Source organism: Pantherophis guttatus, chromosome 2 (genome assembly GCF_059756535.1).
Source record: "Pantherophis guttatus breed Tessera chromosome 2, ASM5975653v1, whole genome shotgun sequence".
NCBI lineage: Eukaryota > Metazoa > Chordata > Lepidosauria > Squamata > Colubridae > Pantherophis > Pantherophis guttatus.
The window spans coordinates 28,366,991-28,383,024 of NC_142064.1; the positions used below are offsets into that span (position 1 = coordinate 28,366,991).

At 39.1% G+C, this 16,034-nt stretch overlaps 1 protein-coding gene across 1 annotated transcript in view; it reads left to right on the forward strand.

Moving 5' to 3' along the window:
• The window catches only part of IL31RA (interleukin 31 receptor A), a 38,641-nt gene that overhangs the window by 9,627 nt on the left and 12,980 nt on the right, over window positions 1–16,034 (forward strand). The window contains exons 4-10 of the mRNA XM_034440895.3: window positions 840–1,006; window positions 4,604–4,746; window positions 6,350–6,515; window positions 9,371–9,447; window positions 10,803–11,025; window positions 13,369–13,551; window positions 15,723–15,824. Coding sequence (XP_034296786.2) covers window positions 840–1,006; window positions 4,604–4,746; window positions 6,350–6,515; window positions 9,371–9,447; window positions 10,803–11,025; window positions 13,369–13,551; window positions 15,723–15,824 — 1,061 coding nt within the window. The remainder of the gene's footprint in view (window positions 1–839; window positions 1,007–4,603; window positions 4,747–6,349; window positions 6,516–9,370; window positions 9,448–10,802; window positions 11,026–13,368; window positions 13,552–15,722; window positions 15,825–16,034) is intronic.

A 16,034-nucleotide genomic window follows, 5' to 3' on the forward strand; every position in this document is an offset into this window, starting at 1 on the left:
AGAGGTTTGCTTCTGTTAGAAAAATGTCAGGTGACAAGAACCTTCCACTCTTCACATGGAAATATTGGTGGGATCTTATTTACCTCTTAGGAAAGAAAATGCCAGAGGAGAAAAATTCCAGGGGTAACCAGGCAAAATGCCTAGTTAAGAAATAGAACTTCTTGTATGTAATGCTACATTCAGGAACATACTTCTCATGAGTTAAACCAGTGGTGGGATTCACTTACCTTCCCTACCGGTTCGCAAATGTGACCACATGTGCCTCATCTGCACATGCACATGGCCTTCTGCGCATGCACAGTAGGCACGTATTACGTCTGGGCGGGTGGGCAGAGACCCGCGCAGTCGCCACTAGCGGTTTGCTCGATCCGGAGAGAACCCACCACTGATAAACGTATCTGATAACCAAAAGATGAGTCTTGAAGTCTTTAGTTCCTGTTTGCTCAGTTAGCATCCTTGCTAACCTTCCATGCTGGTCTTGCTTTACTTTCTGCCTGCTACAGTGTTGGACACATAGTATTTGACTTTATTTAGAACTTATTTTAATTACCAATTGCAGTTCTGTTTTAAACAAGATGAAACGATCTTTAGTTAACACTTCTACTTTGACCTTAGCAGATTTGGGGGCATATTATTTTGTATGGGAGAAAAACTTATGCTTTATTTATTTAAAACTCATGGGGTTTCGTCACATCTGTAAATGAAAGGCAAAATTTGCCTAATTTTTTTCCTAAATTGTGTCAGGTCTAAAAAACTCTATGATTGGTTCATGATAAAATTCTTGATCTTTGACTTTTTTAATTCAGATTTTTTTAATATAACAATCTACTTTTCTTTAGGTACTTCAGCAATGGGAGCAAAACAGCAAATGACAAAAATGGTACAATGAAAAATGGTTCATGTATAGCAAAATACATTCCATCTATGAGTTATGTTACACAAGTCAAAGTACAACTCTTTGGAGAAGAAGCATTCAGCTTGACTCCCCAGCGTGTGAACCACCTATGTAAGTCAACTCTTGACTTAATAAAAGATTTAATTATGAGGAGTCCTCAGTGCTCTCTGAGCTTGTTTTCTTGTAGACATTTCATTACTCAAACTAGGTAACATCATCAGTGCTAGTATTGAGTGGCACTTGCTCTCAGTTTATATTCCAGTGGCTTACTCTGTCAGTATTGATAGGGGGGGTCTTGGATGTTCTTTGGTTGAGCTATTTATTGTTAGTGTGTTTGGCCATTCCTTGATTGGGGTATTTTTGTTGGTCTGATATTAATCTTGGAGTTAATCTATGCTCATCTGGATGTTGATTGCTGGTGGGGGAAGTATTTTGGGTTTTTAGTTCCCTTTTTGGCTTGTTGATTGTCTCTTTTGCACAGTATGTAGAGATTGTTTATGTCTATTGATGCTTAATTTGTCAGAGTGCCAGGCTTCTAGAAATTCTCTAGAATTTCTCTTTTTTGGTCTTGGCTTGGTCTAGGATGGTCACAATTTCTCAGTTAAAATTATTGTTAAGTCAACAAGCCAAAAAGGGAACAAAAAGACCAAAATACTTCCCCACCAGCAATCAACATCCAGATGAGCATAGGACAGATTAACTCCAAGTTTAACATCAATCCAACAATCAACAAATAAACAATTTCCCAAACAGAACTGCCAAAAAAATATAATAGCCCAAAAAGACCCTCCAAGACCATTCCCACCAACATTGACCCAATACTGACAAGGCAAGCCACTAGAATATAAATTAAGAGCAAACTCCATCCCTTACTAGCACTGATTATGTTGTCTAGCTGGGTAATGAAACATCTGCAAGAAAACAGTCATGGTCAGAGAGCACCAAGGACCCCTCATTTCAAACCTGACTACAAATATTCTTCTTTATTAGATTTATTCATTCATTTAAAATATTTTTGTGTCCCCTCTTCTTAAACAGAACTTTGGTAACTCTTAACAACAAAAGCAATAATTATAAAATCAGAAACCATAAGAACAAAACTCAGCATCACAAACATCCCCTTGGGATGCCTCACAACCAGTTCCAGATATTCTCATTCTATCTCAGCATATAGATAAAAAGTCAGGACTTGATGTGAAAAGCTAAAATGTTGCGGGAGGTGGGTTTTCAAATCATTATGGGTTTTCATAAGGTAGTATATCCACAGAAAAAAAATATGCTTCCAAGCAGTGGTGGGATTCAAGTAATTTAACAACTGGTTCTCTGCCCTAATGATTTCTTCTAACAACCAGTTCACCAAACTGCTCAGAAAGTTAACAACCGGTTCTCCCGAAGTGGTGCGAACTGGCTGAATCCCACCACTGCTTCCAAGGTTCCCCTGTATGGCAAGATTTAAGGCAAAGTGTGCCTACCCAATCCAATCTGAAAAGATGGATAGATACTCTCAGGGACAGGCAGTCCCACAAGTAATTTCATACCATGCCAGTTGGCACCTTAAATTGTAGCCACAACCAATTAAGTTCACACAACAGAGATGTAACACTGGTGAATCTAGGAACACCCAATATTGCACACACAGACCTTTTTGTAAAAGTGATCTCAGACCATGTATTTATCATATTATTAGGGCCCTCCAAAAATGTAAAAGTGTGTGCTCTGAATTAGAGTATCTGTGTCATGATACCTCTTAATTCTGAAAATAGATGAGCCTCCTGTAATTCAAGTCTGGAGGCTAAACCATATGTTGAAGGGAGGGAACTAGGTATGTCTAATCTAACAAAGAAAAGCATTAGGGATGATACGATAGCAATCTTCCAATACTTGAGGGGTTTTCACAGAGAAGAGAGGATTAATTTATTGTCCAAAGTACCTGAGGGCAGGACAAGAAGTAATGGGTGGCAGATTATTAAAGAGAGATCCAACCTAGATCCAACTAAGGAGAAATTTCCTGACAGTGAGAACAATCAGTGTAGTGGCTTGCCTCTGGAAGTTGGGGCTGTCACTGCGTTTTTATATTTACCAGCTGAGCTCATATTTCTGGACTGTCAGACTTTCCGTAGCTTGCCAAAATTTCTTATCAGTAACTGATACTACACATATCCTCATTCCTTTCTTTCTACTTCACACTTTTCTTTGTTCTCTTGCCAAGAGAAGTCCGGCTGCTGAGAAGTAGCTGGTAGGAACTTTACCATAATGTAAGACTTTAATTATTTTAGATTAGTAAGATGTTTTATTTTCTTCTTTGCAATAAATATGAGTTTAATTAGAAGATGTATTCCGGTTTTATTTTTCAAGAGTATACACAAGGAAAATGCCACGATCCAGGCAATTACCCCAGGAAGGTAACGGGGCTAATTGCCTCTGACAGGGGCAGATCCATGATCGGAGGTTTTCAAGAAGAGACTGGACAGCCATTTGCCCAGAACTGTATAGGATCTCCTGCCTTGGGCAGTGGGACGGTAGCACTAGAAGACTTTCCAATCTTATTATTCTATATTCGAATTTGCAGTGCTTCCGTTAAGTTTGTAATTTAGGGAATACATATGTGATGTTCAAAATATGTTAAATGTATTTTTTGTCCCCATAGAACAGAGGTCTCCTACCTTGGCAACTTTAAGAATTGTGTCTTAAACTCTGGGAGTTGAAGTCTACAAGTCTTAAAGTTGCCAAGCTTGGAGAGCCCTGCTATAGAGGGATTTGATAGTTTGTTGTTGTTACAATTGTGAAATGAAGGAGCTGATGCAACACTTCCTACAAAAGGAGTCTGTGATGCAAGATCTGTCTCTTGGGTATGGGCACCCATTTGCCCATTCAAATGGGACAGGGTTTATATTGCAACACTCCATTCACAGTCTTGCCAATTTTTACTTTATTGCATTCTCTAGTTGCTGTTGGGATGAAGTATGATAATTCATTCCTGGATATCTGTGCACCCAGATGATTTCTAAAACTCTTGAGTGGGATTTAACGATGGATTTGAATGGCATTTCTCTATGGATATCTGGAATACTAGGCAGAAAACAGATAAAAATATTGCAGTCCTTCGTTGATATAGCTTTGTACTAGATGAATTTGGTCACTTTGTATAGTTCTTAGAATGATTGCTACAGACCTGGGTTTCCCATCTAGTTGTTTCACCCTAAATTAAGATGTTTTCTATTTATTTATTTATTTATTTATTTATTTATTTATTTATTTATTTATTTATTTATTTATTTATTTATTTATTTATTTATTGGTTCGATTTATATGCCGGCCTTCTCCGGAGACTCAGGGCAGCTTACAATGCTTTAAGCAATAGCCTTCATACTTTTGTATATACCTGCTTAGTAGGGCTTTTGGCCCCCCCAAGCGGTGTTCTTTTTATAAAAAGTCAGCTTATTGCCCCCACAATCCGGTTCCTCATTTTACCTACCTCGGAAGGATGGAAGACTGAGTCAACCTTGAGCCTGGTGAGATTTGAACTCACAGTAATTGCAGGCAGCTGGCAGCTAAGTGCTACTTAACAGCACTTTAGTTCGCTGCACCACCAAGGCTCCTTGCTGACTATAGTTAAATTGTAAAACTGTTAAACTGTTAAACTGTTGCTGACTATAGTTAAATTGTACGTTAACCTCTGAAAGATTACCACTCATTTCTCAATTCTAGTGAAACCTGATCCTCCTGAAATAGTGAAAGTAAAAGGGATGAAGGAAATGTTAAGAGTTGACCTGAGAAGAAACCCAGAAGAACCAAATTTTGATCCTTTTATGTGCCAGATTCGGTACCAAGCCACAACAAAAAATACTTCTGTAAGACAAATTTTAATTGATATAAGTTTTAACAAATCAATTAAAAATAGAGTAAGAAGTTTCTTGGATGATGGCAGAAGTAAGTAGTTCCTTAGATGATGGCATTGAGAATGAGGCTCCCAAGTATTTTAATTTCATCCCCAAGTGAGAATAAAGATAGTGGTGTCCCGAACAAGCTAAATGAAGTGATGTGTATATTTGCATCATTTTGCATCATAATATCTAACACAAGTATATCATGATGAAGATGTTCGTATTTCTCTCTTTCTCCCCTCTGGATGCTTTTGAATGAAGATCAACTCCACTCAAATATTAGATGAGGAGACATTCAGTGTTTAGCATTTGTGAAGTGATAATAGGCTTATGGTAGTAAGCTGGAAACTAGATTATCATAGAATGTAAAAGTAGAAACCACCTTGGAAATTATAAAGTCCACCTGTGTCAACTCTAGTGAAATCTATTGTGGATGTTTGACTGTGCTCCAATTTCTCTGTTGCCTGTTGAATCCCCAAATAATGTAGTCATTTCTTTCCACAGTTTTTAACCTTTACAACAGGGGTGAAATGCTCCCGGTTCAGACCTGGTCTGGTAGCGATGGCGGCAGGTGGTTCGGAGAACCAGTAGCAAAAATCCCTGCCCCCCCCATTGCCCAGCTGAGCCGCGCAATCATCAGAGGCTTTTTTTTTTTATTTTTAAAAGCATTTTTTCTACAACTTCTTTGACCGAAAAAATGCTTTTAAAAGTAAAAAAAAAGCCTCTGATGATCGCGCGGCTCAGCTGGGATCATCAGAGGCTTTTAAAAGGAAAAAAAGCCTCTGCCGATCAGGCAAGTCAGTGGGATCATTAGAGGCTTTAAAAAAAAAAAGCCTCTGCCGATCAGGCAACTCAGCTCAGGTCATCAGAGGCTTTTAATATGGAGAGGATAATTAAAAGGTGGAATAAACAGAAAATAAGAATGAAATATTCGTGCTAAATGTTGTAAAATAAAGGAAAGTAATTGGAGTAATTGGAAATAGGAAAAAATAGTTTGAGGAATAAATAAATTTGGAGTAGAGTTTGAAAATAAATTAATGGGAATAATTAATTTGAATAGTCATCAGAAGACACCCAAGCCTGGATGTTGATGATTGTACAGCTCAAAAGTGTTTATGCCTTCAGCAGAAATCTGTCCATAGGCAAATCTATCAGTAATGTTTGTACAATGTGACAAATGGCAAGGAAGAGCTTCAGTTCTTATCATTCAGGATAAGAAAAAACCCCTCCTCCACTACCGGTCACTCTCAATTAGTGAAGTAAAAGCTTGTCTTATATAAATAGAGACCATATTTTCCATTCCCAACTGGACTGAGCTTTCATCGGCTGAAAAAAAAAAAGCTGTGTCTAGGGAAATCAGGATGTATGACAATATTTATTCTTTTTTATCATGGTTATCGAAACAACAGTTTTGTTTATTATTAGGTAGATCTCCACATCCAGTTGAAAGAAGATAAAAGAAATCAAACTTTAACTCTCACTGACCTGTGGAATTTTACAAATTATACAGTAGTAGTTCGGTGTAAGCTTTTACCATGATAATTGAAACAACAATTCTATTTATTTTTAGGCCTACGCCAATGTCCAGATTAAAAGAGTAGAGACAGAAAAATCTTTAAATCTCACTGGCCTGTGGAATTTTACAAATTATACAGTTGCTGTTCGGTGTAAGGTTAATGGGTTTGGTCAATGGAGTGACTGGAGCAACAGAGTAACAAAGAGAACGGAAGAACAAGGTAAGAAAAACAGAGCTAAGTTTGGCAAAGTGATTTCATTTGCAGATTTAAACATCTCTAGCCATAGTTAATAAAGGTTAAAGAGCTATCAGTCACCTCCCATTTGGATTACTTTGGATTAAGATCATCCAGAAACTTTGACTAGTCTAGAATGGAGCAGCATACACAGTAATGCAGGCCCCTAAGCCCATGTAAAAACCTAGTTGCAAAACAAGTCCTTCGGAAGAAGTCCTTCGGGATAATCACCAACCTTTATCTTCTTTGACACCCTGCCAAAGGCCTTACTTGGCAAAACCCCATGAAGTTCAGAAACAAACAAGAGATGCCGACTAGAAACAGAGTTAGCAACATTGCTTTCCTACAAAAGGCCCAAGTGCCTTTGTTTCTCTTTTAAGCATTATGGGAGGTGCCAATCATCTCCTGGCCTTACTCCCGAGTTGTCCCTTTTGCTTTAGCTGTTCTTGCCTTCTGGCAGCTCTTCTCATGCGTGCACTAGAAACAGGCTCCTCCTGTTCCTGTGCCCCTCTGCTGTCTGACTCTGGGGGCTCCGGAGTCCACGCATCACTCCCAGATAGCCCTGGCTCCATCTCTGCCTCCGACGCAGAGCTCTTGTCCGGGCCTTCCCCAGACTCCAGGACTGACCCATGTTCCTCCCCAGCCTCCTCACTGTCCGACTCTGCTGCCAGCTCCACAGGTTGCTGGCAGACCACCACAGCTTCTAGCCTTCTGTAAAGCTGTGAAGACCTGGTTTTTTCCTCATATGCTGGGCTAAGATCAGATAATTACAGATTAGATTTTTTTATTTTTATTTTTATATTGGATTTCTATACCGCCCTTCTCCCTAAGGACTCAGGGCGGTGTACAGCCAGATTAAAAAAACATGCAGAACAAATATTAAAAACAATTAAAAGATATATAAATTTGGCCCAATTAAAACTCATTTACCAATTAAAAACGTTTAAAACATTTAAAAACAGTTAAAAATTTCATCTTAAGCCAGCCCGGCTTGTTTAAATAAATGGGTTTTAAGGGCGCGACGGAAGGCACTGAGGTCTTGGATTCTCCTTATCTCTGGGGGGAGCTGATTCCAGAGGGTAGGTGCCCCCACAGAGAAGGCCCTCCCCCTGGGGGTCACCAGCCTGCATTGTTTGGCTGATGGCACCCCGAGGAGGCCCTCTCTGTGGGAGCGCACGGGTCGCTGGGAGGTCGTCGGTAGCAGCAGGCGGTCTCGGAGATAGCTAGGCCCTATGCCATGGAGCGCTTTAAAGGTGATAACCAACACCTTGAAGCGCACCCGGAAGACAACTGGGAGCCAGTGCAGCTCGCGCAGGAGCGGTGTTACATGGGAGCGCCATGCTGCTCCCGTCACTACCCGCGCTGCTGCGTTCTGGACCAGCTGGAGCCTCCGGGTGCTCCTCAAGGGGAGCCCCATGTAGAGAGCGTTGCAGTAGTCAAGGCGAGAGGTGACGAGGGCATGAGTGACTGTGCACAGGGAATCCCGATCAAGAAAGGGCCGCAACTGGCGAATCAGGCGAACCTGACAAAAGGTCCCCCTGGTTACAGCCGTCAGATGTTCCTCCAAGGACAGCTGCATATCCAGGAGGACTCCCAGATTGCGAGCCCTCTCTGTGGGGGCCAATGACTCGCCCCCAATAGTCAGTGATGGAGTCAACTGACTATATCGGGATGCCGGGAGCCACAGCCACTCAGTCTTGGAAGGAAGATGTTTGACTTGAAGCCCACTCTCCGAGGACTCTGGGTGGCTTACACCAAAGACAGTATACTAAAGAGCATATTGCCCCCTAACAATCTGGGTCCTCATTTTACCCACCTCGGAAGAATGGAAAGCTGAGTCAACCTTGAGCTGGTGAGATTTGATCCGCTGATCTGCTGAACTAGCAGTCAGCTGAAGTAGCTGCAGTACTGCACTCTAACTACTGCGCCACCTCGGCTCTTTGTTGCTTTTAACATTTTAACATTGATTTTATAGTTTTAATATGGTTAAATATATTGTTTTAACTTTTCCTTGGGAGCCATCCAGAGTTGATTAGAAGACTGATGGCTATATAAATGTTTTCAATAAATAGAAAAATAAACTATAAATTATTTAAAAACCTGCATGAATAATGGCACATATATTGTATATTTACAGCGAGCACAGCTTAATTGGGTCTTAGCTGAATAATACACCCACCCACACCCACACCCACATATATATTCTTCAGCTAAAACCCAACTAAACTGAGTTCACTGTATATATACAATATATGTATATATAGTGTGTGTACATGTGTGTGTGTGTGTGTGTGTGTGTGTGTTTATAGAGCACTTCTTCCCAACTGACTACCTTTAGAGCAACTTGTTTGGCAGGTGAGATGTAGCTCTTTCGCAGAGAGGCACAGAAGTGACCTTGGAGAAAATATGCAAACGCCATTAAAAGAATATGGGCTCAGAATGGGGGGGGGAACCCAGAAGAAATAGACCTAAAGTAGCTTTGCCTTGATTCTTTCTGGTATGAAAGGAAGTCAGGGAGAGATACCATTAGTTTTCAAGAGTTCTAGTATTTCTTCTGGTGTCACCTTGTCATCACCTTGAAGGGCTAACATGAATCTTGAAAGATCTCTTTTATTTGGATTAAGTATTTCCAGTTATTCAGTCATGATGGTCTGACATATCCAGTTACTAGAATAACTGGAATGGAGTGTCATTGTGTTCTTGTTAAGTGCAATGTCTGTTTGCTGTTAGAGAAGACTAAGCATTACTTAACCTACACAAGGAAGTGATATCAATCCAAGGGATCAGAAAGAATCAGTTCTTTTCATATTTTACAATTCTGTTTCATTTGTTTTTAACAGCTCCTTTGAAAGTAGACTTATGGAGAGTAATTGAAACTTATCCTAATGGAACCAGAAATGTGCATCTTTTGTGGAAGGTAAACAAATATCAAGACATTTAAAGATCCAGTTTCTTTTTTATGAATATTCTGGTTTATTTCTCAGTAGACTTTTAAAACTATATATGTAGAAGTTTTAAACTCAAAGTCTAGTTTATCTCCTTGCTTGGATTAACTTTCCCAGTAAAAGCAAAATTCATATCCATTGACTTTGGAAAAGGAATGAATTTAAATGTCTTATTCTAAATTCCTTTCAACAAGTTATTGGTTTATTTTAAGAATCAAGAAGGGAAGAATTGAGAAGAATTATCTAAAAGGGTATTCATTTCTCATTGAAGCGTACAGTTTTTTTTTTTTAAAAAAAATGAGAAACAGGAAAGATAAGGAAGATACAGATGGTCTTCAAGGTTTATCAAAAGCTGAGAAATCCTGGTTATTGGGATTTCTTAAAATGAAATGGTGATATTCACAGTATCATGCTTTAGGCTAAAAAGACTAAGATAACATTTTGTTTAAATAAAAATGGTTTAAAAAGATCCTACACTGATTAATGTTTTAGAGATTATGTAGTTTTTCTGCAATTGCTGATGAGAATATATAGCTACCGGTAGTAGCTACTAGTCCTGGAAGCTGGTGAAGGTGTGGTTGTATGTAATGTTGTAGATACAAATTGGCCTCATTGGAAAACCTGATGATGTTGATTCCTAAGATTCTGGTCCTTTGCATAATTCTTCCAAAGGAAGCTTTAATTTTTTTTTTTTAAATTAAGCTTTATTATAAAATACAAGGAAACAAAAATCAGAAAATAAAGGGAAAGGAAAAAAGGAAAAGAGCATAAGGATAAAGAAGGGGGAAAAAAGCACTGACCTGATTTTTTTTTCAGTGCAGTAGACTACAAAAAACGTTTCACTTTCAACTTTTTGTTTTACATTTCTAGTAGATACCATTTCTATAACAGCAAATTAATCAAAACCTACAATCAAAGTTTCATTTTTTTTTCTGTTTCGAGCATAAAACCCAGAAGCGGTTTATCAATTGGAAACAAATTGTTCTCTTTAATTAACAAAGCTTTCACAGGATCTAAATTGACTTCCTAAAGACACCGGAGGGAAAAAAATCCAAATGTTTGTCTTTTAATTTATGTTGTTTAACGATTTAGGTTTTAACGGTTCTGTTTTTTTAAATGTTTAAATGAGTTTTAATCATTTGCACATTTGTACGGTACAAAATTACCTGGAACTGTGAATAACTTTAATTCTGCACCTAACATGTGAATACTTTTCAAGTGCCTCTTTTACTATTGTGTGTATTATTCATGCATTATATCTTCAGGAGTCCAGTCCTATACACATTTAATCATTTATTCTTCTTAATTGCTACTATGTACTGACCAGATACATAAAGAATTCCCATCTTCAGGAATAATAACTGGCTATACAGTAAAATACATTGCAGAACGTGTCAACACTACTTTTGAAAAAAAATACAATCAGAATGAGCCTGTCATTCTCAGCCTGACGGAGGATGCCTATACTATCAGTTTTACTGCTCATAACAGTGCTGGAGATTCTCCTGAAGCTACTATTAGAATTCCATCAAAACATGAAGAAACTATAGGTATGTTTATGCAGATATACACAACACACACATATATACACAGACTCAGAAAGGGCTTTTTAAATACTGTATACTACATTACTACTTATGTGCCACTGGTGCTTTGTTGCAGTGCAGCAGAGAGGGGGGAGACAGTGGTGGGTTGCCCCCGGTTCGGTTCGGTTCTATAGAACCGGTAGTAAAACTGACGGGAGGCTCTGCCCACCCACCATGATGTCATCACGGGTGATCTGCACATGTGCAGAAGTGTGCGCGCTCCCATTGCAAACCAGTAGTAAAAGTAAGTAGAACCCACCCCTGGGGGGAGAGGAGAGAGGGAGGGAGGGAGAGAGAGGGGAGGTGGGAGGGAGGGAGGGAGGGAGGGAGAGAGAAAAAGAGAAAGAGAGAGAAAGAGAGAGAATGCTTGCTAACTATATGGATTCTTATCAGAGAATGACAAACCACTTCTGAAAAAGTTTGCCAAGAAAACTATACAGACAGACTCCAGGAGTCAAAAAGTCAAAAATAAAATAGTAAACTGAAATATATGAATGTATCTCCCCTCCCCAAGCCTCTGTCGCGCCCTGCACTTACCTGCATCCAAAATGGGCCGTGTGGGGACTCCTGGGAGGGGCAGGGCGGGGTGGGTGTGTCCAGCCAGGACTGGGATTTGGGGGTTCTCCGAACTGCACGGAACCTTAGCTAGAGGTTCTCCCGAACCCCTGCAAACCCCCAGCAGTCCATCCTTGAATCTAGTATATCTTCTTGGCTAAATGAAGAGTAAAGACACCCCATTTGGTGGTCTCTGAGCTTGGTTTCTTGCAGATATTTCATTACCCAAACTAAGTAATATTATTATCTGAAAATAGCCAATGTCAGAGACCACTTAGGACCCCTCATTTCAACCCTGGGTTACAAATATTCTCCTTTATCATTGACCCATTTAGTTTTGCAAATCAGGTATACCCTTCAGTTGATGCTTCACCATTAGTATGACAGAGAGTGCATTCTCATTCAGTGAGGTCCCCTAGCTATTTTTCTATAACTGTGACTACATCTCACAAGTTGGTTTCTTATCAGGAGCTAAAGTTCTTTTGATATTGTCTTACGCCTCTTCCTCAGGATATCAAGATCGTCGGTGTCCCTTTTGCTATCTTTTTAGTTGTTTCTTCCTATGTGGTTTAGAAAGAACTTGGCTCTCCTTGCAAAATTTGCAAAAGATACAACGTTTCATTTGGGAGGAAGTTGTTAACAAGTCTAATTCTCTGAACAATATTCAAGGAATATCTGTAGTTGTTTTGTGTGCCTCAGTGTTATTGACCCACAAAACCTCTAGGGAAAAAAGTCACTCGCAAAATTGTCTCTTTTCCTGCTTACTGGGGAACAATTGAATGACCCAACAGTTTGCCTTAAGTATTACATCAGTAAAAAGGCTAAAAGAAATTTGTGACTTAAAAATCTGTGCCAAAGAGATATGCAATAGCTTAATATCCTCATCTGAGAGATCAGCTGAGTTGATTTTTTTTAATTTTAATTTTTGCATTTCCCATTCTTAACTTTGGGGTTGTTTCACCATCAGGATTTGCATAGATTCTGTATGCATGTAAAATGTTTCCTTCCTATTAGATACGAGCAGTCTGGAGTATTTAGAGAAAGATCTCAGTGAAATGCTGTAATCACCTCACTGTTGTTCCGTAATTGGAACATTTTTCACTCTGTAATTGGAACATTTCACTCTATTTACTGTTTATTTTTGCATCCTGTAGTGATAATAAGTACAGGTAGTCCTCGACTTACAACAATTCATTTAATGACCATTCAAAGTTAAAACGGCACAGAAAAAAAACGAGTTATGACCATTTTTCACACTTACAACCGTTGCAAGATCCCCATGGTCACGTGATCAAAATTCAGACACTTGGCAACTGACTCATATTTATGACGGTTGCACTGTCCTGGGGTCATGGGATCCCCTTCTGACAAGCAAAGTCAATGGGGAAGCCAGATTCACTTAACAACTATGTGACTAGCTTAACAACTGCAGTGATTCACTTAACAACTGTGGCAAGAAAGGTTGTAAAATGGGGCAAAATTCACCTAGCAAATGTTTCACTTAGCAACATAAATTTTGGGCTGAATTGTGGTCCTAATTCAAGGATTACCTGTATTCCAATTTAAGTTGCCACATTTTCTGTAAGGAAACATGAAACCCTTTCTCAGTATTTTAAAATGTATATTATCACGCTATAGTTTTCTGTTTCTGTTTGCTGTAAATCACCCCTGCCATGCATTGCCAATTAACAATCATTGCTTAAATTGTTGTCATTTACTCTACCTAGTTAACTTTGGCAATTATTCTTGTAGCACAAAAAAGAATTACTCGTCTGAAGGCTTCTGCTTTACAAGACAAAATGGTTTTGACATGGGATTCAACAAATTCAGGAATAAACAGTTATATTATAGAATGGCGTGATGCGTTGGAGAAAGGTGCAAACAAGCGATCTTGGCATAGGATAACAAATGTCACAGAATGGACTTCCCCCAAAGGTATGATTTTAAGGCTAATTGCGCATACTATGGGAGGTAGTGCTTCTAAATGTTGTCTTTTTATTTACAGTAGTTTTTTCAATTGTGTCCTATCTTCCCTTCTCATTTTTCTGATACTAAAGATTGTAAGACATTGAGAGATTTATTTGGGAATTAGCAATGCACAAACATATCCATTGTGCTGCTTCTTCTTTTTTTTTTTAGAGCAAGCAACCTCACCTCTGCCAAGTACAGAGAAGAAATAAGAAATTAAGAAATTAAAGGCATGAGATAGGAAAAATGAAAATAAATATAGTTAAGTCTAATTTACACCAAGATCATCTACTATGCAACTCTATATTTGCAAACCATCCTTACTTTTGCCATGTCCTTCCTCTGCCTTTTGTTCCTTAAATTTCTTAATAAACTTGTCAATTGCAAACACACCTTTCTCTTGACCAGTGGTCAGATAAGTTAATTCTGCCTAATTGTAAACCTACATTAACAAATTTTGCAAATCTGAAAGTACAGTTTTTCCACTGTCACTTTTACAGCCTGATAACTTAGGGAGAATCCCCCCTGAGTTTCTTGCCATGCCCATTATGCTGCCTCTTATTTGACAATTCCCTAGACAGCATCTCATTGCTCCATCTCCCAAGGCCATTTTCACATTCCATTACATTAAATGATTGTTCAGAAAAGAAAAACAAAGAGCAACAAAGATAGAGGGCTGGAGGCTAAAACATATGAAGAACGGTTTTAGGAATTGGGTACGTCAAGTCTAATGAAAAGAAGGACTAGGGGTGACATGAGGTTCTGATATTTCAGAGGCTTCCATCTCTATCTATTTTCCAAAGCACCAGAAGGCAAGACAAGAATCAGTGGATGGAAACTAATCAAGGAGAGAAGCAACCTAGAACTAAGGAGAAATTTCCTAAGAGTGAGAACAATTAACCTATGGAATGACTTGCCTTCAGGGATTGTGGATGCTTCATCGCTGGAGGCTTTTAGGAAGAGACTGGACAGCCATTGTCTAGAGTGCTTGAGCAGGGGGTTGGATTAGAATATCTCCAAGGTCCCTTCCAACTCTGTTATTCTGAAGTATTCTGAAGATTGAGCAGATTGTCCTCCATTGCTGCTTAAATTAGGTTATGCCGTTCAGTAGGCACACAACACTTTTGGCATAAAGAAATGGCTGTTTTGAATGTATTGCTTCATGTAATTATATTCTGCTCCACTGCCAAGAGAGTTCAGCAGTTCCAAAAGTGTCTTAGATATCAATCAAAATGGGAAGGACTCTCTGAGTCTGTTGATAGTCTCTTTGGCTTGGGATTCACTTTCCACAGCAGGCATTGGTCTTACTTAGTTCCAGGGAAAAGATAAAGCAAACATCTTCCCAGGCTGTTGTCGATTCTTCAGAAGCTAATAATAGAAGCTTTTGACCTGGTTTTCTCTCAATTTTAAATGCTTTTGGCTTAATTGCAGCTACTTTTGTATTTAAGGATTTTAGCCTTCCATATATCATTTACGAGATTTCTGCTTATCTGCTGCTTGGGGCTGTGGGAACAGCAAGTTTTGGAAAATATGCCTGAAAATATGCGTAAATGCATACGGATATGAATAAAATTAGTAAGAATATAAAGTTAGTCCTAAATGTAGCAACCTGGTTTAGAAGATTTTTCTTGGAAATGGCTTGTTCATCTTGATTCACGCTGCATATTCATATACTTCTACCATATTCAGCAGGGAAATGAATATTTGTAAATCATTTTTATGCTAGATTGGTATGTTAACTTATCTGTGTGGCAGATGTAATACAGAGGCAAATTGCATCGGGGGTGGGCAGGAGGGGTCAAAAATACCCTGGTGGTTGCAACTGCATGATTGCAGTTCCTCCACTTTTTACATGCTATGGCACATTTTATAGCATGTATAAAAAAAGCTGTGGCTTTAATTACACAGACATGGCTGCCATTTTGATTCCCCTCCTTCCTATGGATGCCCCCTGGATTTGGGAATACTTATTAGGTACAGTACAAGGGTAAAAGCTTTACTAATGATTTGAAGCTCTCACTCACATGTTTTATTTTTCTGCCTTTCTTGGCAGTGTAGTGTGAAAGTAGCAATTAATAGAATTCTTGCTAGCAACCTTGAAAGAAGGGTAACGTTCTCTTATGTCTGTTTTCTTCCAGGAATCTTTAAAGACTATAGATACTATACTTTTTCAGTATACCCTTTATGTAAAGATGAAATAAAAAAACCAACTTCCATCAGTATCTACTTCCATGAAAGTGGTACGTATAAACAGTGGTCCTGTCAGCCCTGGAGCCATCTTTAATGGAGTCTTCAGGGCTGCCACAGTGGTGGTTGGGCAAGCTGTGGGAATGGGAGGGAGGAGGTGGAGATAACGTATGGTGTATAATCATAACCACATTCTTTCCCCTGGGAATCAAGGACGTCTTGCCAGCACCTGGGGAGGTGTGACTGGAAGTTGATCTCGTTAT